At 56.6% G+C, this 26,188-nt stretch overlaps 1 protein-coding gene across 2 annotated transcripts in view; it reads right to left on the reverse strand.

Moving 5' to 3' along the window:
* Window positions 1-23,064, reverse strand: part of Wnt7b (Wnt family member 7B) — a 44,020-nt gene extending 20,956 nt beyond the window's left edge. The window contains exons 1-2 of one of the 2 annotated variants that reach the window (XM_085678541.2): window positions 22,585-23,064; window positions 1,784-2,010 (exon numbers count right to left, since the gene is read on the reverse strand). In XM_085678541.2, the coding sequence (XP_085534667.1) occupies window positions 1,784-2,010; window positions 22,585-22,655 (298 nt within the window). In that variant the 5' untranslated portion in view covers window positions 22,656-23,064. Of the gene's footprint in view, window positions 1-1,783; window positions 2,011-18,488; window positions 19,040-22,584 lie in introns of those variants that run through there. The other variant, XM_048444935.3, reaches the window with a different exon arrangement.
* Between the last annotated feature and the right edge of the window lie 3,124 nt (window positions 23,065-26,188).

Below are 26,188 nucleotides of genomic sequence, written 5' to 3' on the forward strand. Positions count from 1 at the left end.
GGCTGGGCATGAGCGAGTCTGCTGAGGACTCCGAAGTGTTCCTGAAGTTCTTCATGCGCAGGCTCTCCCTAGGAGAAGCACCTGAGGCAGGAACAGTTCTCTCAAGAGCAGGGGGCACACATGGAGAAATACAAACTCTTGAACAACAGCGACATTAGCAGCCTGGGCCCCGAGGGTACAAGGAGCAGGAGGGACACACAGGGCAGCACTCCCTCAGTGGCCTCCTTCTGTGGACAGAGCTGTGCCCTTCCTGACTGCTGGTGGGTCCAAGGCCACTTCCTGAGGACAAGCTTTGAAGTTCTTCAGAAGGTGACATTGAGGTAAGGGGACGACTGGGGGGGGGGCAGGGGGAGCAAGACAGCATTGCTCCTGAGAGGACAAGAGAGTCACTGGCATACTGGGCAAGGCTCGGGGCCGTCACGTGTCTCTCTCCCTGTGTCTTGTGCTCCCGAAGTTCAAGCCCCCATTTCTCTGAGGCTTGCCCTGAATGCCAGATGAGGCGTCACAAGACTCGGGGTCTGCACCCTGGGCAAGCTAAGTGACAGCAGATGACCTTACAACGTCCACTTCTTCCCTGTGCTCACAGATGCCTCCAAACACGGCACCTGGGGAAGTGGGTGGGAAGCCACACAAGGCGGGTACCTCTGCCCACTATTGCCCTCCCCACCATCCCCCCAGCTGGCACCTGGAGGGAGTGAGCTGCACTTGGGTGGCAGAGCCCCAGGGAGGAGGCGGTGCCACGCTCCTGGCTGCACTAGGTGCCACCCACAGGCTGCTCACCACAAAGGGGCCCGCGGGAGTTTTCCCCTACACCACCCCAGCCCCACGCTGGCATTTGCAGCCCTGTAGAGCCGGCTCCTGCCGGGGCTCTGTGGCAGCTGCAGTCCTCTGGGGTACAGGGGACACTGTGGGCCTGAAGACTAGGCAGCCAACAAGCCTTGGACTGTTCTCCCATCTGACCTAGAGATAGTCTCCAGGGAAGCCAGAGTCACTGTCCCTGTCCACATGCTGTTCACAGCATTTATTGAACACCTACTGACATTGGGCATTGAAACCCAGACAAGAGCCTACAGGCTAGAGTTCACACTACAAATAAGAAAACTGAAGCTCAGAATAGTCCTGAGAGACACAGCCAAGATCACATAGCTGGATAAAGATCTAGATACTTTCTGGAAACTTCTTTTAAGCCTCTTTCTAACCCTGAGTGGGGTCCTTCCTGGGCTTCCCTATCTGTGAAATGGGCACCATATTGCTCATGCAGTACTTCAAGGGCAGGCGCCACCATGCCACCCCAAGGGCTGTGCCACCAGCAGCTACCCCAACTGACATGATCCCTGTCTTCAATGGAAGATCACGCGTGTTTCGCCCAGACCCACCCAAGCGTGAGGCATCCTTCCTGCAGGGCCGTAGCTATCACACCTGAGCATCCTGTAGGTTCTTCTGCTGGAATCCCTCAGCACGGAGCAGGTGGCATCTCATGGTCCTCCCTGGGTGAGCTGCAGAACTCAGCTCCTGTCCAAAGCCTCACACAGTCTCCCTGCTTTCCACATGGCAGCCACAGAAAGCAGAGGAGGGGCCTGGATACTTGATGCAGAATGGGCCCACTCACTGCATTGACTCCCTAGCCTCTGCTCCTGTCTACATGGGTCCCTGTGCCCCCACCCCACAGCCCAGAGCTAGGATGCTCATCCATACACACAGGCTGTGTGGGCTGTCTGGCCTGGACTTGGGTTGGTTGGTGGGTGACCTGGCCCCCAGCCCACAGGCCCAGAGACACCCTTACCTACTCGGAGCTCTTGCCCGAAGACGGTCTTCTCGCCCAGGGCGGAGCAGTTCCAGCGGCCGAATCGGAACTGGTGCTGGCATTCATTGATGCCCATCTGCGCCCCCTCCCCGATCACAATGATGGCATCGGGTCGGCTCTGGCAGATGGCACGCTGCCGTGGGGCCAGGCCAGGAATCTTGTTGCAGATGATGTTGGCTCCCAGGGCCACCACGGACGACAGTGCTCTGTGGAGGCAGAGAGAAGATGGGGGTTGAGAACCCCTCAGGTAGTCTGCTGTCCCCCACTGGCACCCAACACTCCCTCCGCTGAACCCCACCAGCCCTGGAAGTGTTAGAACCACAGACCCACCTGGGATCTGACAGCCTTGGCACAGTCCCCGGTGGTTTTGGAGAGGCACTCCCAACTCCCAGACCACTGGGCTTTCCTATCTCCTCCTTCTGAGCCCGAAGAAGGCAACCTCCAGCTCCTACCTGTGTGTGACCTTGAGGAGACACTCTGAGCCTAAGCCTCACATTCAGAGAATGGGTGTAAACACCTGCTGACCCCAGCATGCAAACAGACACACCTGAAATAGGGCCTCCCCCCACTTCTACATGAGGGGGTGCGCTGGGAACAGACAGGATCTGACAGGAGGTAAGCACCTACTGTGTGCTGGGCTGGGCTCAGAGCCTATGGCTGCCTTTGTAATGACTCCTGGCAACTCCCAAGGAGGAAGCCTCTTGCCAAGTTCACTGTGAGCTTGGAGTATTATCAACACAGTTGTTTGTTTTTGTAATGAGGGGAAATTCACATAACATAACATTAACCATTTAAAAATGTACAGCCCCGTGGCCTTTAGCACACACATGGTATTGTACAACCTCCGCCTCTATCAAGTTCCAAGCTTTTCTCAGCATCCCCAAAGGAAACTCTGTACCCACGAGCAGACACTCCCAGCCCCTCCTCTCCCAGCCCCCGGCAGCCACTAATCTGTCTCTGTTCCCACGGGGCTGCCGCTCGCTCGGACAGTCTGTGGAATCTTACAATACATGTGGTCTTTGGGGCCGGATTTCTTCCACTCAGTGAAATAAATGCTTTCAAAGTTTATCCGAGCCGCAGCACACATGGGTGCCTCGTTCCTTTTAAAGGCTGAATAATATTCCATCCGCACAAGGGGCCCTCACTGGCTGATCCACTCCCCATGGATAGATACCAGGCCCCACCTCTCAGCGGCGGCTGTGAAGGTGTACACGTCTGTCACTGTCTGAGTTTTCGATCTTTTGAGCACCTACTCCTGGGGATGGACTTCCTGGGTCATCTGGCGATTCTCTGACCTCCTGAAGAATCGCTAAAGGTTTGCCACAGCCATTTTACTGATCTTTTTGGTTCTAGGTACTCAGAGAAGGAGCATCAAGAGGAAGCAGAGAGCTACTATTTGGGTTAATGGTCAGGGCTCAGGCTCAGTTAGTGGTGATTTGTCCTTCCATGCACAAAGCCCAAGGCTAAAAATACAGTAACACATAAACTACATGTGGCGGCTCATGCCTGTGATCTCAGCACGCTGCAAGTGAAGGCAGGAGAATCAGGAGTTCAAGACCACTATCAGCTACTTTAAGTTTGGAGTCAGTCTGGGCAATAGGTGGCCCTGTCTCAAAAATGACAAAAAAGTCTCCGGCTTTAAAACAACAGTCTGAGCTGGGCAGTGGTGGCACAAATGCCTTTAATCCCAGCACTTGGGAGGCAGAGGCAGGCGGATCTCTGTGAGTTCGAGGCCAGCCTGGTCTACAGAGCAAGTTCCGGGATAGCCAGAGCTACTCACAGAAACGCTTTCTTGAAAAACCAAATGATGATGATGATGATAAAAACAGAGTGGGAGCAATGGTGAAGAGGAATTCCCAGGGGTCCCCAAAGTTGACAACTAGGCCCTAGGCCCTTGGAAAAATGGGGGCCCTTCTCTGCCCACTGCCTGTTTGTTGAGAACTCTGTGTTTTTCCAGGCTACCACACTCCCCAGGCAGCTGGGCAGTCCCCATGTGGCCTGAGTCCCCAGCATGTGCCGCAACCTCGGTGACACTCAATCTCTGTGACCCGCCCACCTGCTCTACCTGTTAATCTGGCCAAGAGCCCCCCCTGGGTCTCCTGTGACACAATGGGGTGAACACGCCCCAGGCTGGCGTTGAGGAAGGGCATCTGGGCGGGTGGAACTGGGAGCGGGCTGGAATCTGGGGAATCTAGCCCAAAGTAACTGTAGAATCCTCGGAAACCTAGCCAGGGAAACGAGATGGATGAGAACTCCACCGGGCACCACCACGGCAAAGCAGTCACTTTGGGACCAGACCTCAAGGGCGCTCCTTGATCCCAAATTCCTCCAATAGGCTTGGATCTCAAAGCCTCAACTGCCTACCCACGTCAACAGGCTAAGCCGTGGGGACTTTAAGGGGACACAGGGTGAACTATGGGAAGCAAGAAACCATTGCAGTGGCCCCAGGCCTACTTTCTCACCTACAGGCAGCTCCCTTGTCCACCCAGATCTGACCTTGCCACTCCCCCTGATCAATATTCATCCGTAGCTCCCCATTGCCTCTGCCTAAAAATATAAGCCTAGGGGCTCGCTCTGATGATCGCTCCCTTCTGCCTCTGCTGTCCACCTTGACTGTGTCCACATATCCCTCTTTTAGCATGCTGTCCTTCCTCTCTGGCTCCACCTGGAAAACTGCTTCTCCCTTCCACAAGCCCTGGCATTGAGGAGGGGAACAGTGGGCACGTGTTCTGAGAGTCTAAATGCCAGTCCTGCTTGCCCCGATGTTACTGTTTTTATGCCACCTCCAAGAGGAAGGTGCCTCAAGAACAGTGCCAAGTCCCAGTTGAATTTGGGGCCCAAGAGTGACCTGCTGAGGAAGGGCCCTCTTCAGCTCCCATAGGATGCCTGAGTAAATGAACAAGTAGACTAGATGCCTGAGAAGCATACAGGAAACCACTATTGGAATTCAGCAGCCAGACAACAACCCCGTTTTGCAAAGGATTTGACGTGTTCCCACAGAGACACAGGAGAAGCAAGCAGCATATACAGGGAGATGTGACCTCGCCCATCCTTCCAGGAATGCGAAACACTGCACACCCACCAGGATCCCTGTGAGCAAAACTGAGAGGCTGCAAAGCACCAATTGCAGATGAGGAGGTAGAGGAGCAGGGTCCTCCTGCCGCACCACAGTCGCTGTGGGCAGCAATCTGGCAGAAAGTTAAAAGTCACACACAAAGCTGCCCGGAAATTCCATGTTTTGGCATAGATCCAAAAGAATTGAAGACAGGTGTTGAAACAAAACCTTCTGTATACATGCTCCCAGCAACACTATTCACAGTAGCCAAAGGATGGAAATAACTCAATTCTCCATCGACGACTGAGTGGCTGAAAACAAAATGTGGTATGCCCATGCCATGGAATATTATTCAGCCATAAAAAGGAATGCCCCAGTATGGGAAAAGTTCAAAAAACATTATGCCATGAGAAAGAAGGCAGACATGGAATCCCAGGTGTCACCTGAGTCCATTTAAAGGTAATGTCTAGAATGGGTAAACCCACAGAGACAGAAAACAGGGGAGGGGGAGGGGACAGAGTCTGCCTGCTGAGTAATTGTGGAATTCCCATCTGGGTGATTGGAGCTATGTAGACTGGTGGTCGTGGGGCTATGAAAACACGAAATGTCATCGTTCTGTGCTTTAAAATGGACAGAGCAATAAATCTCATTTGCTGGGTCTCTCAATGTTTTTTTTTTTTAAAACAACCTGCAATTCCCAGGACTCTACAGACTTCAATACAAAGGACCCACCGGAAGTCGGCTTTCACCAAATGTGGGTGTTGGAGCTGTCAGGACGAGAATTCCAGCCCCTCAACCCAGTTTCTGCCCACACACTATTACCAGTGTATGCATCATAGGCTCTCGGGAGCACAGCCTAAGTGACCAGGTACCATCACAATTTGAAGAGGACATCAAACTTGTCTTCCTTTGTGCTAGTCGGAGTCCCACTGACAGTACCCAACACTCTCCTGAGGCTAGCCTCTGTGGAGTCTCCCTCACCCCAACCCTGCAAGGACTCTGCTTGGCAGGGGTGGGGACGAGTGCTCAGGGAGCACTGGGAGGCCTCCAGTCCCACTCGGAGTCAGCACTCCTCTTTCAGGGCTCAGGGGTGGAGGCTGAACTGTGCATTGGGAAACCATGTAGACTTGGTGAACCAGAGAGTGGGGCTGGGGACCAGGCCTCCTTCCTTTCTTTTTCCAAAGATATTATTATTTATTTAGTGCTTGTATGTGTGTGGGTGTGCCACAGAACATGTGTGGAAATCACAGGGCAATTCACGAGAGTCCTTTCTCTCTTTTCACCATACGGGTCCTGAGGACCCAACTCGTGTCAGGTTTGGTGAAGCATCATTATCCGCTGAGTCATCTCTTCCATCTTTTTACAGGGCAGGGGGACAGGGTCTCACCCTGTAACCCATGTTGACCTTGAATTCACTCTATAATCCCACCCTGGCCCCTTTACTTGGGGTCATAGGAGACTGCCACCCTATTGGCCTACCCCAGTTTGGGGTTTATTATCAAAGCCCAATCTGAGCTGCCTTCTTGCTGAAAAAGCCCTCATTCATTCATCTGTGCTTGTAGTGTAGAGATCTGGTTGCAATTTTCCATACCCTAGCCCCTGGCCCCTGGCACTGACTGATCAGATCCCAGGCTCCTAGTGCAGGTTAGACCCTGGCCGATCCAAATCTTTGGGACAGGGTAGGGGGCTGCAGGCAGAGCCCATGAGTGAGAAACCATGGCTGAAATTCTAAAGACGAAGTAACCTGTGCCAGCAGGAGACTGGTGGCGTGTGGGGCCTTGCCGAGGATATTGGCAGTGGGATGCGAGCTTGCCTGGCATCCTCAGCAGGCCACCCTGCAGGTGGGCCCCGGCTCTCATCCCACATTGGGAAAACCCTCTTTTCAGCCAGCAGCTGCCTGCTCAGGTGTCCAAGTGACCAGACCAGGGTGGCCTGTGAGCAGAGAAGCCTGTGGCAGGGGTTGTGTGCCTGCGTGGTTGACTTTTTCCGTGGAACTATTCTGTTCTGGGCTTGTCCCTCAAACGGCTCATGGGCCTTAGGACATGGGCGAAGTGCCAGGAACAGTGGGCCACACTGTGAGCCTACAAACCTTCCTCACCTCTGGCCTGGATCAGGCTCCTAGCAACAGCTCAGAGGAGCTGTAGACAAGACCTCCAGGCTCACAGGAGAGGCCACCAGGGGGACCTGAGTCTTGGGTTGCCCAGCTTTGACAATCTGGCACTGTGACAAGGGACACTGCCCTGGACAACAGGATGACCCTTCCACTTTCCAGAAGCTTAAGGGGGTGGGACTGCCTTCGTGACAAGGGGCTTGAAGGAGGAGTAAAGGGCAGAGGAGATCTCAACCTTGTTGGCACTGCCCAGTGGTAGATACAGGCTACCTATGCCCAGTCCTCTAACACAGTGGCTAGAGCCACAAATTCCGGTGCCGACAAGCTCTGTGGGAACCCTGACAATGCCTCTTCAAGGCTGAATGGGAAGGCTCAGACACACTCCCTAACCTCTCCACATTCCAGTTTCCTCCTCAGTAGAGGGATGTGAGAGCATCCTGGACACCTGTCAGAAGCCTCGCTTTGGCACATACACATGTACCCACACCACAGCTAGCACGTGGGGGGTCACCTGTATCCTGCAGGCCTGAGACTGGGGTCACTCGGTCCTTCACTGGACACACATGGCTGATGCATTCCTGGCTCCACCAGTCCCTCTGGGATGAGCAGTGCCCCACACCTCCAGTGGGAACCGGAAGCAGTGAGTGCCCACTGTGGGCTCCATGCCCACCCAAAGGGCCACCCTCAGGCTTTTCCTCCCTCCAATCTAGTCAGCTCCCTCACGGTCTGAGAACCAAGGGAAAGTAGTATCAGGGACCCCAGACAATACGGAGACCAACCAATCACCAGATGAGCTGTGGCCATGAGTTGGGGAGGGCCAGATCCCTTCTTCAGGCCAGGCTTCACCCTGGGGTCTCCTCCAAGTACCCTCTCTCCAGCACCAGCTCAAAGTAAAGGCTAGGGAAAGAGCGCTCCCTAGACCCAGGACTGAGATGGTGTTTTCCTTATTTGGTATGGAGAACACTCCTGTTTCCTTCAGGAAAGACACCCTCCAAAGCCGGTCCCGGGGGGGGGGGGGGGGGGGGAATTGAACCTAAATCCTTCATGCTGGCCGAGTTTTAAAATGTTTAAGTCAGAGAAGACCTACTGTGCCTAGGCTGAACTCAAGGCCCACTTAATGTTCCGATGGGAAAACTTCGGGGGGCCAAATGGGATACCAATTGTTATTCTCTTCCCCCAGAGGCCCAGAGGGCTTGGCTTCCTAGGCCGGCAGGCAGGCAAGAAGCAGGGAATGCAGCCCCGCCCACTGCCCCACACCTCAGTGGGAGAATGGATGAAGATGTTTGAGAGGATGAAGGCCTTCCACCAGGCATCTCAGATGCACTGACACACACCAGGGGCCCCTCACAAGGCAGTGACCTGACTCGCGGCTCACATGCCCAGCTGAGTGAAACGTGGGACACCCTCAGTGTAGCGGGGCAAGCGATAGCTGTAGGGAAGTCACGGGTCCATGAAAATCACACCAATTTACCTTGTCCCCTTCCACAGAAAGGGCCAGAGAGGAATGGTGTTATTGCTAGCTGCAGAGGAGACTGTGATGAAGCCGTCTCTCTCACTCAGAGGAAGCCTCCAGCCACCTCCAAAATCCCCGGATGTGTCCTAAGGTGGCCATGGAGCCAGGCCTTTTCACCCCAGAATCCCCTTTAAATCTCTACACACAAGAGCAAATGGTTCCACAACAGCAGTGACCTCTGCAGGGCTCTTCTCTCTGGCCTGAGCCCTTTCCACGTGGGACCAGGCTGCCCCCAGGCTGCTGGGCTGGGACAAACACACAGGATGGAAGTCATGGAATGGAAAGGCTGGCACAGGATCCAGTTTAGAACTGGAACTGAATCCACCCTGGCCTGGACACTCAGGGACCTGGGCACTCCTCTCTGAGAAGCGGGTGCCTGTTAAGAAACTCCCCCGGGACAGGCCCCTTAACCCTCTTGTCCCACAACCCTTACATGCTCCAGCTCCTGGCTTAGCCCCGGGCCCTGTCTGCAGGACACTCAACCTGCCCCATCTCAGGACCTGGCCCAGCCCTCCCAGCCTCAGACGCAGCCTCCTTAGCAACCTTCTCTGCTCTCTCCCACCTACCCCGTGGCACCAGCATTGGGCCTCTCTCCTCACCCTCCTGCTGTACCCCACTTTCCCAACTGCTCTCCCACTGTGGATACACCTCCTCATTGACATCGCATCTTCCAGCCCCCGTGGGGTCCCTGGACTCAGTATGTGACCCTAAGTCCTTTTTCCAAAGGCCATTTGCAACAGGTTCTGCCTCTCGCCGGCTGCTGAGTGCTCAGAGCACGTATTTCCCATCCCTGCCAGGTAACTGATCAGTCCAAAAATGGCCCCTGGCTTTGAAACGCCCATTCCTCATGCCTTCCTGCCCTGGTCCCAACTTCAGAAGGTAGGGAAAGGCTGGTCGAGCTCCCCTCTGGGCCCCCAAGACTTGGCCCGGCCAGCTGCCCAGCTGCCCAGCTGCTCAACAACTCCAGCCCACGCTCCTGGCCGAGGGTGCTTTGTAATTCTTCCTTCTTGGGCATCCTCCGGCAAAATATTTGAGGAATGTTCTAATTATCTATGATCGGCCAGGAAGGCGGGCCTGGGTCCACTCATCCAGGAAGTAACTGAGCAAATCCCCTGGAGGGTGGCGCTGAGCTCTCCCTCGGGTGGGCAGGTGTGTCCTGGGGGAGGGGGGGCTTGGGAGACAGGACTAGAGGAACCTCAATGTTCTTGCCAGGTAAGTGGGAATAGGACTGTCTCCCTAGTGTAGACTGGCCCCCAGATCAGAGTCTCCCGACACACAGCATTAGCTACGCTCTGAATTAGGTAAGACTGACCGGAGAGAGGCCACCCAGGCCACTAGGCAAGTCTTTAGGACAGAAGTGGTCAGAGCAGAACATGACCGGTGCCAAGGTCACCTGTCCTCCCTCTGGTCCTCCTTCAGTCTCTTGTCCTCTGCTGGTAACCCCGCTCTAGAGCTGTGCTCTGTTTCTCTTCCTCCCTCCCTCCCCATTTCTCTCTTTCAGGGTCTCATGGAGCCCAGGCTAATCTCAAAACCACGAAGTAGACAAGGGTGACAATGAACTTCTGATCCTCCTGCTTAGACCTCAAAGTTCTGGGGCTGCAGGTGTGCACCGTCTCAGAAGGAAGTACCTGGACCCAGGTGAGGCCGTGGAGGGAATGCCAGAGGGTAGGTCCAGCCTGGCCATCCAACTGGCCCTTTAGCATGCCTGACACAGAGCCTGCACCCAGAGCCACAGAGCCACAAGAGTCACCCACCCAGTTCGGGTGCCTACTGTTCTACCCATCCCCACAGTGGCTCCTCACAGTGGACCTTAAAGCCTAAACTTACAGAAGGAAAAACAGATTGAAAGAAACCTAGAAGGGCCTGGAGGTACCCAGGGACTGGAAAGGGCTGAGGGTTTGTACTTCTAGGGCTCTGCTTGGGAATTCAGCCATCCTAAAGCCCCTCCCTGACCTGCCTGGGCCTCAGTTTCCCATTTGAATATCAAGGGGCTCAGGTGAAAACCAGGGTACCCGAGGCTAGATCCTAAAGAGGGCCTCTGTGGCTATGGGGACTAGGGTCCAGTTCTGCTCAGTCTCTGACCCTTTCTGACCAACCTGGGCCTCAGTCTACCTATCTGTCAGGAGAGAGAACAGCCCAATATGATTGAGTCCCCTGAGGCAGCCCCTCCCACCGGCTCCCATCTTTCCAGGCCACTGATCCACTCAGCTGCTCCTGGTGTTCCCAGGCAAGAGAGTAGAGATTCTGCTAAAGGCTTTCCCACCCTTCCACATAGCTGGCATTCCATCCAGGCATCCCGGGACCCCACCCTGGAGAGAAAGAAAGCAGTCTGGGAGAAAGCGGGCGGTGAGCAGGCCTGCTGGAGATGGGAAAGCCACAGCCACAGAGTGGCACACACAGGAATGAGCAGAGGGGCCAAGGGGGCTGATGGATCCACAGAGCTCTTATAGGGGTCACTGTAAAGCCTCTTCAGAAATCTCAGGACCTCTCCTGGCGCACGAGGTCCCCCATAACATGCCAGGTCCTGACCCTAACGGACCAAGTCTTTGCCCAGGGAAGGGCACCTTGCCCCGCCAGCAGTCAAACAGGACTCCATACCCAGCTCACTCCTTCACCTCCAGGAAGCCCTACTTTATTCTTGCTCCTAGCATGGCCATGTGTGCCAAGTCCGGCGCAGGGGCTGAGGAGACATCTCTCTGGCCTGAGCCCTAGCTTTTCTCTTTGATTCCCACAGTACAGATGTAGATCCTCATATCCAGAAATGCCAGGGCCCCTGAGGTGGCTGAAGCCCAACTGGAGCTGAGAGGTTCCCCCCACCCCCCGTCAGTCCAGAATGGCACTGACTATACAACCTATGTGATACGGAGTGCCCTGAGGCATGGCTGGCCAAGACACAGACCTGAGACCTAGCGACAGATGGACAGGTGGGTGTAAAAGGTGGGAGGGAGCTGGCAGGCCCCACTGGCCTACCGCCAGTTTGGGAGTCTCAACGCTGGATGGCTGAGCCAGCACTTCCTGGGACACTCTGAGCATATTCTGAGCTGTAAGTTTGGGGACCAAGTCCCACACACAGAGGTCAGTGAGTCGCCATCTCTTACACAGACCTCAGGGCAGGGCTGAGCTCTTACCCAGCGTAAGATGAGAGACAGAACCTAGAGAGGATGGGGCCTGCTGGCCACACAGCACCCAGGACAGTGTGAGCCTCAGCCAGGAACAAGACCCAGCCCTACCATCTGCTACCATCATAGCTGGGAACCTGTCTGAGTCAGAAGACCCCTGGGCTCTGCTCCCTGGTCCTTCACCTTCTGACTTTCTCCATGACCTCAGTGGCCTCCCCAGCCAATTGCCTCTGATCAAATGCCCTGAGAAAGGTGCCACTCAATCCTAGTGGCCAGCCTGGCTAGGAGTTCACTCTTCCCATTTTCCAGAGGAGGCTCAATGAAGGGCAGTGTTTTATCCAAGGCTGAACAGCAGCTTGGCACAGATAAAGCCTAGTGCTTTGCCTCGGCCTCCCTGATACCCTCCCACAGCAGCTGTGGCTACCCTGCTCCTTCCCGTTACAGGAATCCCCACCTCGGAGGGCACATGGGAAGACGGCTTTAGTCCTGCCCACACACCCTGCCCCTGCACTGCTCTGTGAGGAGTCCAGAAGGAAACGCTGATCTGCAAACTGCCAGAGGGCAACACTGGCCTTTCAACCTCTGCTGCTCCTCAGGTGGGGCCATTGCACAAAAGGAGGACTTCCCTCAGGTGGAGTCACCGCCAGTACTCTACTGCAAAGATGGCGGAAAAGCAACACAGAACCTCAGGCAGGGCCAGGAGCCCCCACCACAGGTACCACACTCTCTGGCCATCTTGAGGGCTGTGCCCCTGGGGTCCCTCAAGCCACGCAGCTCTGTCCCAGAACTCTGGCAAGATAAAGAGCATCTAGACTGGTCAGGCCCTGACTCATGCTCTCTCCACATAACCTACCCGCCCAACCAGTCTCTGGGTTCAAATCCAGCCCCAGATGCCCTGACCAGAGACACGCCTGGCCTTGACTGCCCCGCCCTCACATTCCTATGCTAGAGGTGGCTTGGTTTAGCCCCCGTGCCAGCAGTCAGGGAGGAAAGAGACTCAAGAGCAGACTCCAGGCAGACTGGTCATGCCAGACTCCCAGGAGAGGGCCTTCTGGAAACCGTGAAACCTGGGACTGTGAAACCTGGGACTGTGAAACCTGGGACCATGAAACCTGGGACCTGTGCTTCCAGTCTGGAGTCAACAAGACAGCTGGTCCATTCTCACTCTGAAGACTTTCATCTAGGACAGGCCTCAGTATGAGAGCCAGGCTGGCTTTAAACTTGCGATCCTCCTTTCTCAGCCTCGAGTGCTAGGATAACAGGTGTGCAGTCCTAAGTCCAACCCCGAAAGGGCATTTAAAGTCAGTTTTACATCCAACAAACTGCTACTGAGAGTAATCTGGACTCCGACCTCCCTCTGCCTCCCAGGAACCCTGGCCACATGTAGCAGCTTCACCTGGGTTTGGTGGCAGACTTTTGACCACCAAGGCAGAGGGTTCTGGAAGGTGATTGAAGTATCAGCTGATGGGATTCTCAGGGGTTCTGGCTTCTCCCCCACCTATGTTCTATGTGCCTACCTGGGTGACTGCTTGCTGTCGCCAGCCCTGCTCCAGCTCTGGGGAAGCTTCACAACCAATAGCTGTAGTACTGGCTAATATTTACATCAACTTGATACGGGCTAGGGTCATCCAAGCAAAGGGACTCTTTGTTGAGAAACGCCTCTATAAGAATAGCCTGTAGGCAAGTCTGTGATTAAGGATAGAAAAGGGAGGGTCTACCCTACAGGGAGCGGTCTTAGGTACTCTAAGAAAGGCTGAGCAAGCCACGAGGAGCAAGCCAGTAAGCAGCACTCCTCCATGGCTTCTGCTTTGGTTCCTGAGTACAGGTCTTGCCTTGGTTTCCCTCAATAGACAGATCTGGGAGACGTAAGCCAAATAAACCGTTTCCTCCCCCAAGTTGCTTTTGGTTATGGTGTTTATCACCGTAATATAAAACCTCGCTACGATAGTTGCCATGGCCACATAGGGGCCACCGCATGTTAGCATCGTCTACTCCCAGTCTCGGCCACGGTTGCAGCACATCTGCACCGGTACAGGGTACAGCCGTTTCAGCCGCACACCTAACTGCTTACACCACGTGCCCAGAGCGCCAGACTTCCTGGTCCAGCAGAGCCTTTTGTCAGATTCCCTGGTGTCAGGCTTACATCTACTTGGATGCCCCCAGGACCAGAAACCTCACTGTCTCTCAGACAGCAGCAAGCCTGGCCCAAGTCTGGGGAGACTGACTCAAGGGCAAGGTGACCCTGGGTGGGTAGGGGAGCTGGGGGGAGGGGCAGACTGAGCTGGAAGACAAGGAAAGAGAGGGAGCCTGGAGTGCACCTGTACCCACCCCCACCCATCGGCCAGCCTGAGGGGAGGCCCCCAGCCCCACACCAAGGAGAGAGGACAAACGGCCGTTTTGTCCTTGGACAGCGGGCGGCCTGTACTACACAATGACCCTTTCATCAGGCTGAGGGAGCCCTGGGCCGGGGTTTCATCTGACAAGGGAGGGCGCCAGCCTCTTGTCCCCTTGGGAGGGGAGCTGAGCCCTATCCCAGCCGGACTCAGGACTGTGCAAAATGGAGGCCTCCAGGGAGCCTGCTGAAGCTGTTTCACCTGCCTGGGAGACGGAGAGGTTAGTAGGCTGGCTTTGGGCTGCACAGAGGGGCCCGGCTCTGGAGCAACCTGGGTCCAAAATATTAGTTTCCATCCCTGCTCAGAACACTGGCTCACACCCCAGCAGGGCATCCATGTCCACCAGGACACCTGCAGCAACAGAACCCTGGTCCACGTGCCCTTCCAGGCCAGCCTGAGGCTTGGAGGCTCGCAGGAGAGCGCCAGAGGAGAAACAGCAGGAAGCATCATTTTTAGACATCTCCCTTCACGGTGATCACCTGCCTCATCGCCCTGGTGACAGCTGGCAGTGCCACCTCGCCCCTCTGGGATGGGCCACCGCGGGAGAGCCATGTGGGGGTTAGAGCCAGGGAGGCAAGGTGATGGCATGGAGTCTGGGTGAGCTCATCTCTGAGGACCCCAGTACTGTGTCTGCCTCTCCATTTCCACGGGGACCCCTGGATGTGTTTGACAGCCATGATTGCCCATTCAGGACTCTGCTGTGATCTCACCTAGTCTGACTTAAGACTTCTTTCCACCCCTCTAAATATCCTGTTTAGATCCATCTGCAGGAAGCCCCCTGAGACACCTAGAGAGTACACCAGGCCCTCCTGACTCTGCCTCCACATCTCCCTCTGTGTCACTAGAGGCCACCCCCCCCCCACACACACCATGAGCCCATGCTATCCAAGAGTCACCTGTCCACTGAACTACCCCTAACATCAGGATCTGAACTGAGCACTGGCCCTGAATCTTCTGAGTGCTCCAGGCCACGCCATGAGGTTTGTGTGAGCTCCACAGAGTCTCCCTGAGCAGAGGTGTTAGTTAAGGTCAGGATACAGTCAGACAGGAAGAGGTGGCCCGAGGATGAGAACTCAGATTTGGCATGCCTCATGGTCTCCAGGACTCCAAGGATACCAGGTTAGAAAGAGCCTCACCCTCCAGTTTCCCCCACAGCCAAAGCCCAAAGAAGCGAAGTCCTCTGCACACACAGGAGCTGGGGAAAGTCCATTCCAGACTGTACCTCCCTCCCCTCTCAGCTGGTAAGTCCTAATACCACAGTGGGTTTGGGGTGGCTTTCTGTGGTTACAGGGGCTCCAGCTGGCAGGTTTCCTGGGAGTTAAGTTGTCCTCGGGTGTTCTAGTTCTAAGGCTGTTGTACCAATGTCCTATGGGGGGGGGGGGTCACATGCTTCCAAACCGAGAGACAACTGGGCCCGTCCTGAGCTTTGTTGCCCTGTGACTGGTGAGGAGACCTGGGCCCGGACCGATACCACCCTTCAGGTGACCCGTCCATGTTGAAGTCCTGTGACTTACACTGCCCCCCCTCCCGACTGGGATGCCACAGGAGCAGCCTGATTCAGCGCCCATCTCACCAAGGGTCATGGCCACAGGGCTTTTAGGACTGTGGTCAGCACCACCGGCAAAGCCACAACAGGAGCCAGGAAGAGGCCTGCCGGGGCCTGGGGAGGACAGTGGTGAGCACCCTCTGCACCCCCAAGCCAGGTGGTCGGTGAGTAACCATCCTGTCACCCATGACTCACAGCTCCCCAGAGCAGGCGGTTACCATGACAGGCTATACCGGAAGCCATGGGGGGGTCATCACAGCCAACTACCACATCTAGGCCAGGGAGGCCAAGACCGGAAAGGACCTGCCCTTACAGTAGTCCAGGCTGGTTCTGGCTCCAGGGTTGGGCCAGGCCCTCACACCAGCTGACCCAGCACTCCAAATGCTGCTTGTGGCCTCAGCTCCCATTTGCCTTCCCTTGGTCCCTTGCTGCTTCTACACTTGGTCCCCACTCTACAACATGGGTAGTGGTGGCCAGAGATGTTCTCCCAGCTGGGTCACACTTGGAGTCTTATGGGGCCCTTCCAGGCCAGCACACCCGTCCAATGTGATCAGCGGCAGGGACCCAGGCATGTGTCTGGGATTCACTATGTCCGCATGATAGCCCAGCATGGGGAGCTGAGAGAACAGCCCAGTTGAAAGGGGGCAGGATCAACTGTTGGCCAGTGTGTGCGATCCCAGCAATGGGATGGATGCCTTCTGGAAAGTTCTCTGGAACAGAACACAGCCTCCACTCAGGGCCCCTCCTCGCTGTGGCATCCTCTGGGACATTCCTGCAGTGTTAGAAAGGGGGGGGGGTGGCTCACACTGACCCCTACCACCTTCCACTGTCAGCAGACTTCTTCAGTTTAGGGGTGCCTAAACCGGGGCGGGGGGTTAGCACGCCATGCTTTCATTCTGGGCATAGAGGTAGCTTCATTCCTAGGCATCTTATACAGCCAACCCTGTGATACCCAGCAAGGTGAGGATGGCCCAGTACTACAATCACTAGGCCTGCCCCCCTCTCTCTCAGGAACAGGGCTTATGATGAACCAAGCAGGTTCTTTCTTTGTACCCCTCATGGCTGAACACCAGACAGGACTAGTTAGTGCTGAAGAAAGGAACCTGGTCTGCCTAACTCTCCACTCCCTCTCCCCGCAGCTACCACCACCACCACTCATGCTGGCCCCAGCCCGGGCCTGGATACACTTGAGAAGCTGTTCCTTTAAAAGAACTTCAACCCCCAGAGTGGCAGTGTAGTCAGGAAGAAACCCATGGTGGATACAGACGCTGAAGATCACCACAAAGCTGGAGAGAGCCCTCCAGGAGAAAACTGGGGGCCTCGGAGGTAGACTGGCTACCATTGCCAAGGAACCTTGCAATTGCTGTGTGGCCAATCAATCCATCTTCTTCTCTCAGACCCAACTCCTGGTCTCCACCCCTGGACACCTCCCCAGGAATACCAAACCTCAGCTGCTAGCTTCCCCAAATGATTTCTCAGACAGAGTAGCTGCAGGCTCTTCAGCAAGGCTTAAGACTGGGGTGGCCAGGATCGGGGAAAGGGACTTCAGAACCAGTAGCATTGGGAGTCCTTGGTTGATCCATTTCAAGGAAGGATTACAGAAGCAGGATTCTCTTGGCCAGGTCCCCACTGATCAGGCGGTGCCCACGGGCCCTGAGCCCTGCCCCGGGAGGCCTGCTACTCCCCACCCCAGGCGATGCCTCCGCAGCCAGGGCTGCCCGCCGGGCCTGGAGCGCTCCCTCTGCCCGGACCTTGTAATTATGTTCCACAGCCGGGGAAACCGCGGGCCTCGCAGCATCTGGCTGCGGTTGCGAACTTTTGTTTCAAGATGCGCGACTATTTATAGAAGGAAAACTGGTAGGATAGTAATTTCCTAGGAGCTGGAGGAGAAATTGGCCGCGTCTTTATTAAAAGGGGTGGGGGCGGGGCAATTTATCAGGACTGTGGCCGCGGGGCGGGGAGGGGGTGGTGCAGGGAGCGGGAAAGCGGCTGCCGCCTCAGGCCGCGTTAGGCGACCCCGGACGTGGCCCGCGTGTTAAGGAGGGGGCGGGGGAGGGGAGGAGAGGGAGAGGGAGCGCTGGCTCTGAGGTTTAATCAGTAGCATCCAGCTTCAATTCCCCCAAACGGCGGTTCCATAAATCAAACTTCTTTTTAAATCGGAGGCCAGAGCATATGCGTCCCATTAGGAACCGGGCGAAGCCACCGCTGTGCGGACGCGCCCCCTCGGCTCTCAGGGCCGCCTTGGGCCCTGCCCCAGCTTCCCGTAGCCTGGTGGGCGCTGCCCTACCCCACACACAAGCGCACTCTCCCGGCCTTGATACCTGGGCGCTCTGCGACCTGAGCGTGCACAGTGCGCGCCTTCCCCGCCTCCAGGAGAGGCGTCCAGCAGAACAGAGGCCAAGGCCTTCAGGCGCGGCAGGATGGCGCGAGTGACCAGAGACCTGGGGGACAACCTGGATGCGCTATTTGGTGGGGCGCAGCATGCACGTGTCTGCCACTGTGCGTGTTGGGAAGCAGATCTGTGCGTGTAGTTCTCCTTAGTGTGGCACGGCCGTACGCGCCGCGTGGGTTAATATGGCCTAGGGAGAAGATCTTCCGCTAATTCAGGATCCTACTGGGACGCGAAGGAAATCTTCGCTCTGACTGGCTAGCTCTGACCCTGGCGCTCAGTGCACACAGCCTAATATGCAAGGCAGTCGGATCCCTCTTAGGTCACCTTTTCTCTGTCCCCTAAGGTAAAATTTTCATTGCTACAGCTGCACTCCCAGGTGTTCTACCGCGGCGGCTTAAGCCAGCAAAGTGACCTAAAACCAGTTTCTGTGCTGCACGCAGGGCTCCCAGCGCCCCACCCGGGGACCCTCTTGCCACCTCCCCCGCCCTCCCTCCTACAGCAGTAGTGGCTAGGGGCTCCCTTCCCATCCACCCTACCCGCCACCCGCGGCACTCACAGGTAGCTGCCGCTGGACAGAAGGAGAAAGATCTGCGGGCAATAGACGGAGACCAGCGCGCTGCGCGGCGACAGGAGGAGCATGATGGGCCGGCGCGCCTGGCTGGGCTGGACAGGCCCCACCCGCAGGGCTCCTGCGCCAACCGAGGCTAGGGTCTCCGCGACCCTCCCTGATGCAGGGCAGCAGCGCTGGGCGCTAGGAGCCAGGGCTCGGGGACCGGGGGACAGTGGTCGCTCGTGTCTCGACGCCAGGACCGCGCATCGTGCTGTATCTGTGGCAGCAGCGGGCGCTGAGGCTGGAGTTCGGGGCGGGGGCCCGGCGGAGGACAGTGGGCGCTCCTTAGCGGCTGTCTGGTTCTCTGTCCGTCTGTCTGTGCGAACGGGCTCTGTCGCTCACTCTGGCTCAAGTCTCCAAGTCTCCCGAAGCGCGCAGCTGCCATTGGACAGGCCGCCCCTACATCCGCCTCCTCCGCGGGCGGGTTTTTTTTTTTTCTTTCTTAAGGGGAGGTTGACCAGAATGTGCAGCGGGTGCCGCCCCCAGGGTTTGCCCAAGTTGCCTTGGCCGGGATACCCTCGCCACAACCTTTGGCTAGAAACACCGCTACTGAGAGCGCATCTCCGGGAGGCACTGCGCGGAGGCGTGTGCGCCTCTTAGGGGTTGTACTCAGCAACGTGTGCTCATGTGTGCATGCATGTGCTTGCATGTTCTTGCAGGAGCACGGGCGGTCTATGTGCCCGCAGGTGTGTGTGCACAGATGCCCTGTGTGTGCTGCCCCTCTGCCTGCATGCAGCCTGGTTAGGGATGGCTGGGTGTGGGTACCTCTTACTGCACCTGGGACAGCCCTGCTCTGGGGCTAAGTTCTAATCCACCCACTTCATGCACCTCTTTGGAGAGGAAGGCAGGTGAAGGCCCCCAGTTGCTGCTCTCATGATGCAGGACCCTCACCTCTAGTTTCTTCATCTCTCATCTTTTGCTCTTTGAGAAGTTGGCTGCGGTGGGTGAGGAGAGATTCTTCTAAAGAACCCTCCCTTTTCTAGTAAATTTTTTTCAGAGCCTACAAATAGATTTTGGGTCCCATCTCCTATTTCTGCTAAAGCTGGCTGTAATGGAATGTACTTATATAGAGTATATGTCAGCTGTGGGGGGGTCTCAGAGCAAGGTGGACAGCAGGAAAGTGGGGGGGAGCTGTGCATGGTACATTTGTGATCCTGAAGAGTGGATCCTTGGCTCCTGGGCTTGGCAAAAAGATTCCCGGCCATCCAGGAGGCAAGAACCTCCCGTATCTTCAGACTTCCCTGTTGTGTTTGCCCCACTGGTTTTCCTATCACAACAGCACAGAGAAACCTAGGGCAGGGCTGGTCCCCGTATCTCAGTGACCTTAGCTGTTTCCTATCCCACCTCGGCTTCTTTCAGGACAGCAGCTCCATCCATGGGGACCTTAGGTTAGGCACTGTGACTTCCTAATGTCATTATGCTTGGAACTTGTTGGAAATCCAAGGCACTTCTGGGATTTTGAGGGCTGAATTCTGGCTCCTGCTAGTATGGGAGGACGAATGTAACTGGGTGGGATTTACTGCACATACAGAAATATGCAGCAGAGGCAGGCTGGGGGCTGAGATCACAAAAGACTCTCTCCCAGGAAAAAATTATCTGGAGGAGCCCCCAGGAGGGCTCCCACACCTTTGAGTGTCACAAAATTCCAACACCACTGCTTACGGCCAGGACAAAAGCCATCAGAATTAATGCCTCCGCTGCCCCGAAGGTTCGACCACCACTCCACTATCTTCAGATGAGGGTGAGAGGCTGCTCTGGGCACAAGTTCACCGAGGCGCCTGCCAGAAGGGATGAGAGATGCCTCCTCCAAAGAGATCACAACTACAGGCTTCCACCTATCCCTTTAGGATACATGCTCGCCCAGTTGGCTTTCCTGCCCTAATGGAGGACACACACAGGCAGACACAGGCGAGGGTACACACATGCGCTCTCGCTCTCTCTCTCTCTCTCTCTGTCTCTCTCTCTCACACACACACACACACACACAGAGAGAGAGAGAGAGAGAGAGAGAGAGAGAGAGAGAGAGAGAGAGAGAGAGCTATTACAAAGACGTCCATGCCTTCTCTTTGCAGGTCTCAGGGTCAGTCTCTGCTTTCCCTGTAGGTCATTCCATTTAGGTCTTTGCAATCTTTTTTTCTTTTTAACTCGAGGTGGGGGCAGTTTCTAGAGGGAAGAGTTCCCCTTCTGGGCTCATGGGCAGAGTTGGGACCATGCAAAGAAAAGCTTGCTCGATCCCTGAAGGCAGTGACCATGGGCACTAGGTGCCCAGACTGGGCTAGAAGAGAGACCTTCAGGGTCTCACTCACCCATTCTATATTCAATACTGACCACCATGCTGTTCAGAACAGCCAGAGGCAAAATCCTACTTCCAGAAGCGGAAGGAAGAGGTACAGAGATAACCCCCCCCAGGAAATACTCCGGGAGGGGGGGCAACCTTGGGAACCCAGGTCCCTCTTCTGATACCTTTTCTCATTGGCTGAATAGGAGGTTTTCTCGGAGGCCTCTTGTAGAACTGGGGCGAAAAGAGACTGGTCAGCAGTGGAAACCAGAGCCGGTGGAGTCAGGCACCCAACTCAAAGGCCTCGGTGCCAGAGCCAGTAGCTAGGATCACCCTGGAGCCTTCTCCCAAAGGGCTGTGAATCTCTTCACCGGCCCAGGAAGATCATTGCAGGCCGCTGAGAGTACGGGGAAGCCATGGCCTGCCCACCCCGCCCCCACCCCCAGCAGGCTCAAAGCCAGCACCCCTCACCTTCATAAACAAACACCCAGGGACACAGCCTACTCACACAAACCTACAATAAACACAGCCACCAGCAGCCGCAGACACTCCCGCCCAGGTCTGCAGAAATAAGGCTAGGACCGGATTTCCAATCCTGCCTCTGAGGCCACCAGGCTTGGTCCCTGCCCCTCTCTGGGCCTCAATTTCTTCACCTGTAAGATGGCGGAGGTGCAAAGGGCTGGGAGGGGTGCTGATCTGCAGCTACTGTTTCTACCTCTCGCCTGGAAAGCCAGTCTCTCAGGTGCCGGAACCCACCCCTCCTACAGGTCTGGTCGGTCACTGGCCTTCCCAGGGCCAAGATGAGGCTGGCCTCCGAGGCCTGGCGGCGCATAGTAGGAGCGCGGGGCGCGGCGGGGCACAGATGCCCGCAGGTGCTGGGGTGGGGGTGGGGGTCTGGCCTGGGCCGCCAAGAGTGACTAACGCCTGCGAGGTGCACTGCGCCCCGTTCGGTCACACTGCCCCTCCACCCCCAATATGGGGAGGCCGAGACAGATTCCGTCTAAAGGAGATCGCGGCTCAACAGGTAAAGACTCGGCTAGGTTCAGGAATGTGGAAATACGACTCGGAGCAGCTACGGCGGCGAGCAGCGAGCGCGGCCCGCCTGGAGCCCGCCCGCCCGGCCGCGCCAGGGGGAGCGCGGCGAGAGGGGGCCGGGCGCAGGGTCCCAGGCGGGCGGGGGGCGCGGGCCCCGGACGGAGCCCGAGGCTGCCGCGCCGGCCCCGCGGCCCATCCTGAGCCAGCCGGACGAGTTGTCAAGGTAATTTCAACATGTCCGGGTGATGGATAGAGACGCAAGGCCACGGAGGGTGCGGGGCCTGCGCGCTCGCGGCGGGTGCACGCTCCGATCTCCCCCGCCCGGGATGCCCCCCGCCCCCCGGCCCGGCGCGCCCTCCGGGCGGCGAGCGCTCGGCCCGGGCTCGGCGCCCAGCGCAGCCCGGGGGAGGGAAGGCGCGTCCCACCCCCGGGGCCTGGAGCCCAAACAGGTGAAAGTACGCGCCCGGCACGCTCGCCGCTACCCGCGAGCCCCGCTGCGGCCGTCCGCGGGCCGCGCTGTTCCTGCTGCGTCCTGGGTTCCGCGCCCCTCGGGAGCACTTCTGGGTTTCGGGGCTCAGATGAGTCTGCGAGGCTGAGGCGTGGGCCGGACACACCGGTCGCTCCGAGAAACGCCCTTCCCCCCCACAACTCGGGTCCCCAGGTCCGCTGGAGGAGGCTCTCGAGGCTGCCGGCTCCCCGTCTGCCGCCCCCGCCCACAAGAATACTCACCCGAGCTTCACGTAGAGGACGCCAAAGCAGAGAAACACGTAAAAGATCCACTTTCGAAAGTTTCTGTGCATGATCCAGGGAGGGGGGCTGCGCCATAGACAGCTGCGGCCGGAGGGGACGCGCGGGCGGGCAGGGGCCGGGCAGGGGCCAGGGGACTGTGAGAGGACCACGCTCAGCCGGCACTTCGGCTCGGGCGGCGGGCGACGCGCGGGCACCCGGCACGCGTTGCCACCATGGTGAGCCCAGGGCGCCGCAGCCGCCCCGTGCGCCCGGGGGAGTGTCCCGGGCTGGGAACCGCGACCTCCGAGCCCAGCGGAGTGACCGTGGGGCTCTGCGAGCGCAGGCCGGGGCCGGACACAGTGGGCGGGTGGGTGGGCGGACGCTGCCTCCACTGGGCTCAGCCGCCTGGGGCCGTGCGCGCCTCGCGGTGCGCCGCGGCGGCCAATGTGTCCGCACTTGTCCGCCTCCCCAGGTGACTCGCGCCCCGGCAAGCGAGCTGCGAGCAGGCGAGCGCGCCCCAGGTAGAAGGATCCGCCTCCCGCCCGCCCTCCTCGCTCACAGCGCGCTCTCTCGCGCGCGCTCCCTGGCTCTCCCCTCCCTTTTCTCCTCCCTCCCCCGTGACACACGAACGCATCTAACCCCGAGCCCCCCCTCCCCAGGCCAGCTCCCTTCCGATCGCCCTCCCAGGACTGCGTGGGAAGGGGGAGGGAGGGGGGAGGGTGCGGCTCTGAAGAGACACCTGCGCTCCTCTGATCCAGTGAGGGTGGGGGTAGGGGCGGGGGCTAAGTAACTACTCTTGCAGGGCCTGGTGGTCACTTGGTTTCCAGTTTCTAGTCGAGGACGCAAAGACCACCCACCACCATTTCCTTTCTAAGTGCAGACATCCTCCCCCTCGACATTACTCATTTGGGGGCTTCCAGGGCCACACCCCCGATCAGGCATCGCTGCCTGCCCAGCAAACTCCAGTGAAAGATCTTTCCAGCACTCGCACTGTAGAGCGCAAGCAGAGCATGGGACTTCAACACTGGTCGGCACACTAACTTTCCCACCATTAAGAGTGTAACCATGACAGAGACTCAGAGAAGGGTATCAGAAGGTGTCCCTGGAGAATTCCAGGATGAGGATTCTCTGTCCCACTCTGCAGGGCTGTCTAATGAGGGATCTGATTCCTGTTGATCAACCAGCGTGGGAAGTTAGACTTAGCCTTGGTGCCTGGCACATTCTGGATGGGTCGGGCTTGATTCTATCCTGGACAAGTGGGTAGCAGGGACCCTGCCTGTCAAGGCTGTCCTACCTCAGCGGACCCAGCTAGTAACCAGATACCTACTGGGGAGCCCAAGCCAGGTTTCCTAGTGTCTTCGGCTTTGGATAGCATCAAATGGAGCCATTATGACAAGGGAATAGACTAAGAGCGCTTAGTCTTTAAGGGTTATCCAGTACCCAGTTGTTTGGTGTGGAAATATGGAAGGGTAAAAGAGGGGTTCGTCCTCAGGCCTACCTAGCTCAGCTCGGCCAGTAACCTCGAGCTCAGAAGTTATCTTCCCTGTCCCTAATCCCCTTTTAATCTCTTTAAATCCTCTGAACTTTTGCCACGACCCAGGAGAGAGCCGCTCCTGGGCCCCAGGTTCAGAAGCCGGCAGGTGCAGCTGTGCAGAACGTTTTGGGTTGGAGGACTCTGTAGAAAGGAGACTTTGGACACCTCGAGCAGGGAAACTGAGGCACAGACATCAAACAGCAGTAGCAGTCCCACACCACAGTCTCCTGAAACTCAGGACATCGCACAACTTAGTGGGCCGGGAGCTGTGCTGGCCCGATGGCGGGAGTGAGCAGAGCTGCTTGGCTGGCGGATGCTGCCACCTGGTGGCAACAGGGAGTGACGCTTGCAGCTGGACCTGGACTTGAGATAACTTGGGGGTTCCCCACCATGCCTGGAAGTGTGGCGACCACTCCACCCATCACTGCCAACAGTCTCAGTCTTGGAATCGGTTAGCGAGACAAAGATTTGTGTGGCTGCAACCGGGGGCTGGAGCAGCGAGAGCATCCCCACGTGTTCTCCACCTGGGGCTTTGGGATTCCCACCCTATCTCACGTCCAGTCAGATCCGAAGGCCCAAGATAGGATTGGCTCTGGGATTCTCCATGAGGTGTGTGGCCGAGAAAAGTGGGTGCTTCCCCACCCACTTGGTAGATGGGACCCGACCTGCTTTGATGCCTTAGTTTCCCCAAAACAGAACACCAGGTTGCTAAACTTAGCGCAGAGGGTCTGAGGCACAGCGTCGTGCTGCCCTCTGCCGGCAGCATCTGGGAAGCGACATCGCCTAGGCATTCTTGCGGGCCTGTAACCACTGATAGGTTCATTTGACCTCGCCGTTTGAAGAAGATATGGTTAAGGTTTGACTCCAAAATCCCCCCACAACTATTTGTGGAACAAGGTGGAGACTCGCTTTTGCTGAGGGGAGCTTCTCTAAATAGGGCTGGGTTGAGATTGGTTAAAAAAAAAAAAGACAGAAGTCTCCAGAGCGAGGACAGCTTAAGGGCCTGGTTATCTGTGGGTACAGCCAGGCTCAGCTATCCTTGCCTGTGTGAATTCGGACAAAATTTTCAACATCCTCAGCCTGGAAATTATTATCATTCTTATACTCCGTGGTATAAGAGTATATTCTGATGTGTCTGCCTCCAAATGAGTATGAACAGTGGTGCTCGTCTGGATGAGTGGGTACCCAGGTGGATGTTGCAATGATGGATGTATGACGGATGTATGCATACATGAACGCATGGATGAATGAAGTGGTCGGTGGGCAGGGGGATGGATGAGTACCTGGGTGCATGGGTAGGATAGGAGTGATTGACACATACCTTCATAGATGGGTGAGTGCAGACATAGATGGATGGTGTCTTAGGTGGGGTTTCTATTGTGATAAAACACCATAACCCAAAACGACTTGGCGAGGCTTATTTCAGCTGACAGGAGCACATCACAGCCAATCACCGCAGGAAATTAGGGCAGGCATTCAGGGCATGAAAGAGGAAGGCTCCAAAGCAGAGGAATGCTGCTTACTGGCTTGCTCCCCTAGGCTTGCTCAGCCTGATTTCTTATAGCACCCAGGACCACCAGCCCAGGGGTATTCAGGCTCTGCCCTCAGTGAGCCGTGCTCTCCAACAACAATCATCAACTAAGAAAAAGCTCCATCGACTTTGCCCACGTACCAGTCTTGTAGTGGGGGACATCTTCTCATTTGAAGTTTCCTCTTCCAAAATGATTCTGTGTCCAGCCGACACAAAACAGGCCGGTACAGTTGGTCCCTTGTCAGCTTGACACACAAGCACATCACTGTTGGACTGGAACTTTCCTTTTTTCATTTGTCCCTAAGATGGCATCATATTAATACCATAATATAAACACTCCCATTTTGTTTTCTGTTTTTTGGTTTTTTTTTTTTTTTTTTTTGAGACAGGATCTCTTTATGTAGTCCTGGCTGGCCTGGAACCCGCAGAGATCTGCCTTCATCTGCATTCTGAGTGTTAGGATTAAAGGTGTGCACCATGACTCCTAGTAAACATTCTAACTTTGAAAACTTCCACAGTCCTTAAAAATTCAAACACAT

This window comes from Myodes glareolus, chromosome 19, assembly GCF_982192425.1.
Source record: "Myodes glareolus chromosome 19, mMyoGla1.1, whole genome shotgun sequence".
NCBI classification, from domain to species: Eukaryota; Metazoa; Chordata; class Mammalia; order Rodentia; family Cricetidae; genus Myodes; species Myodes glareolus.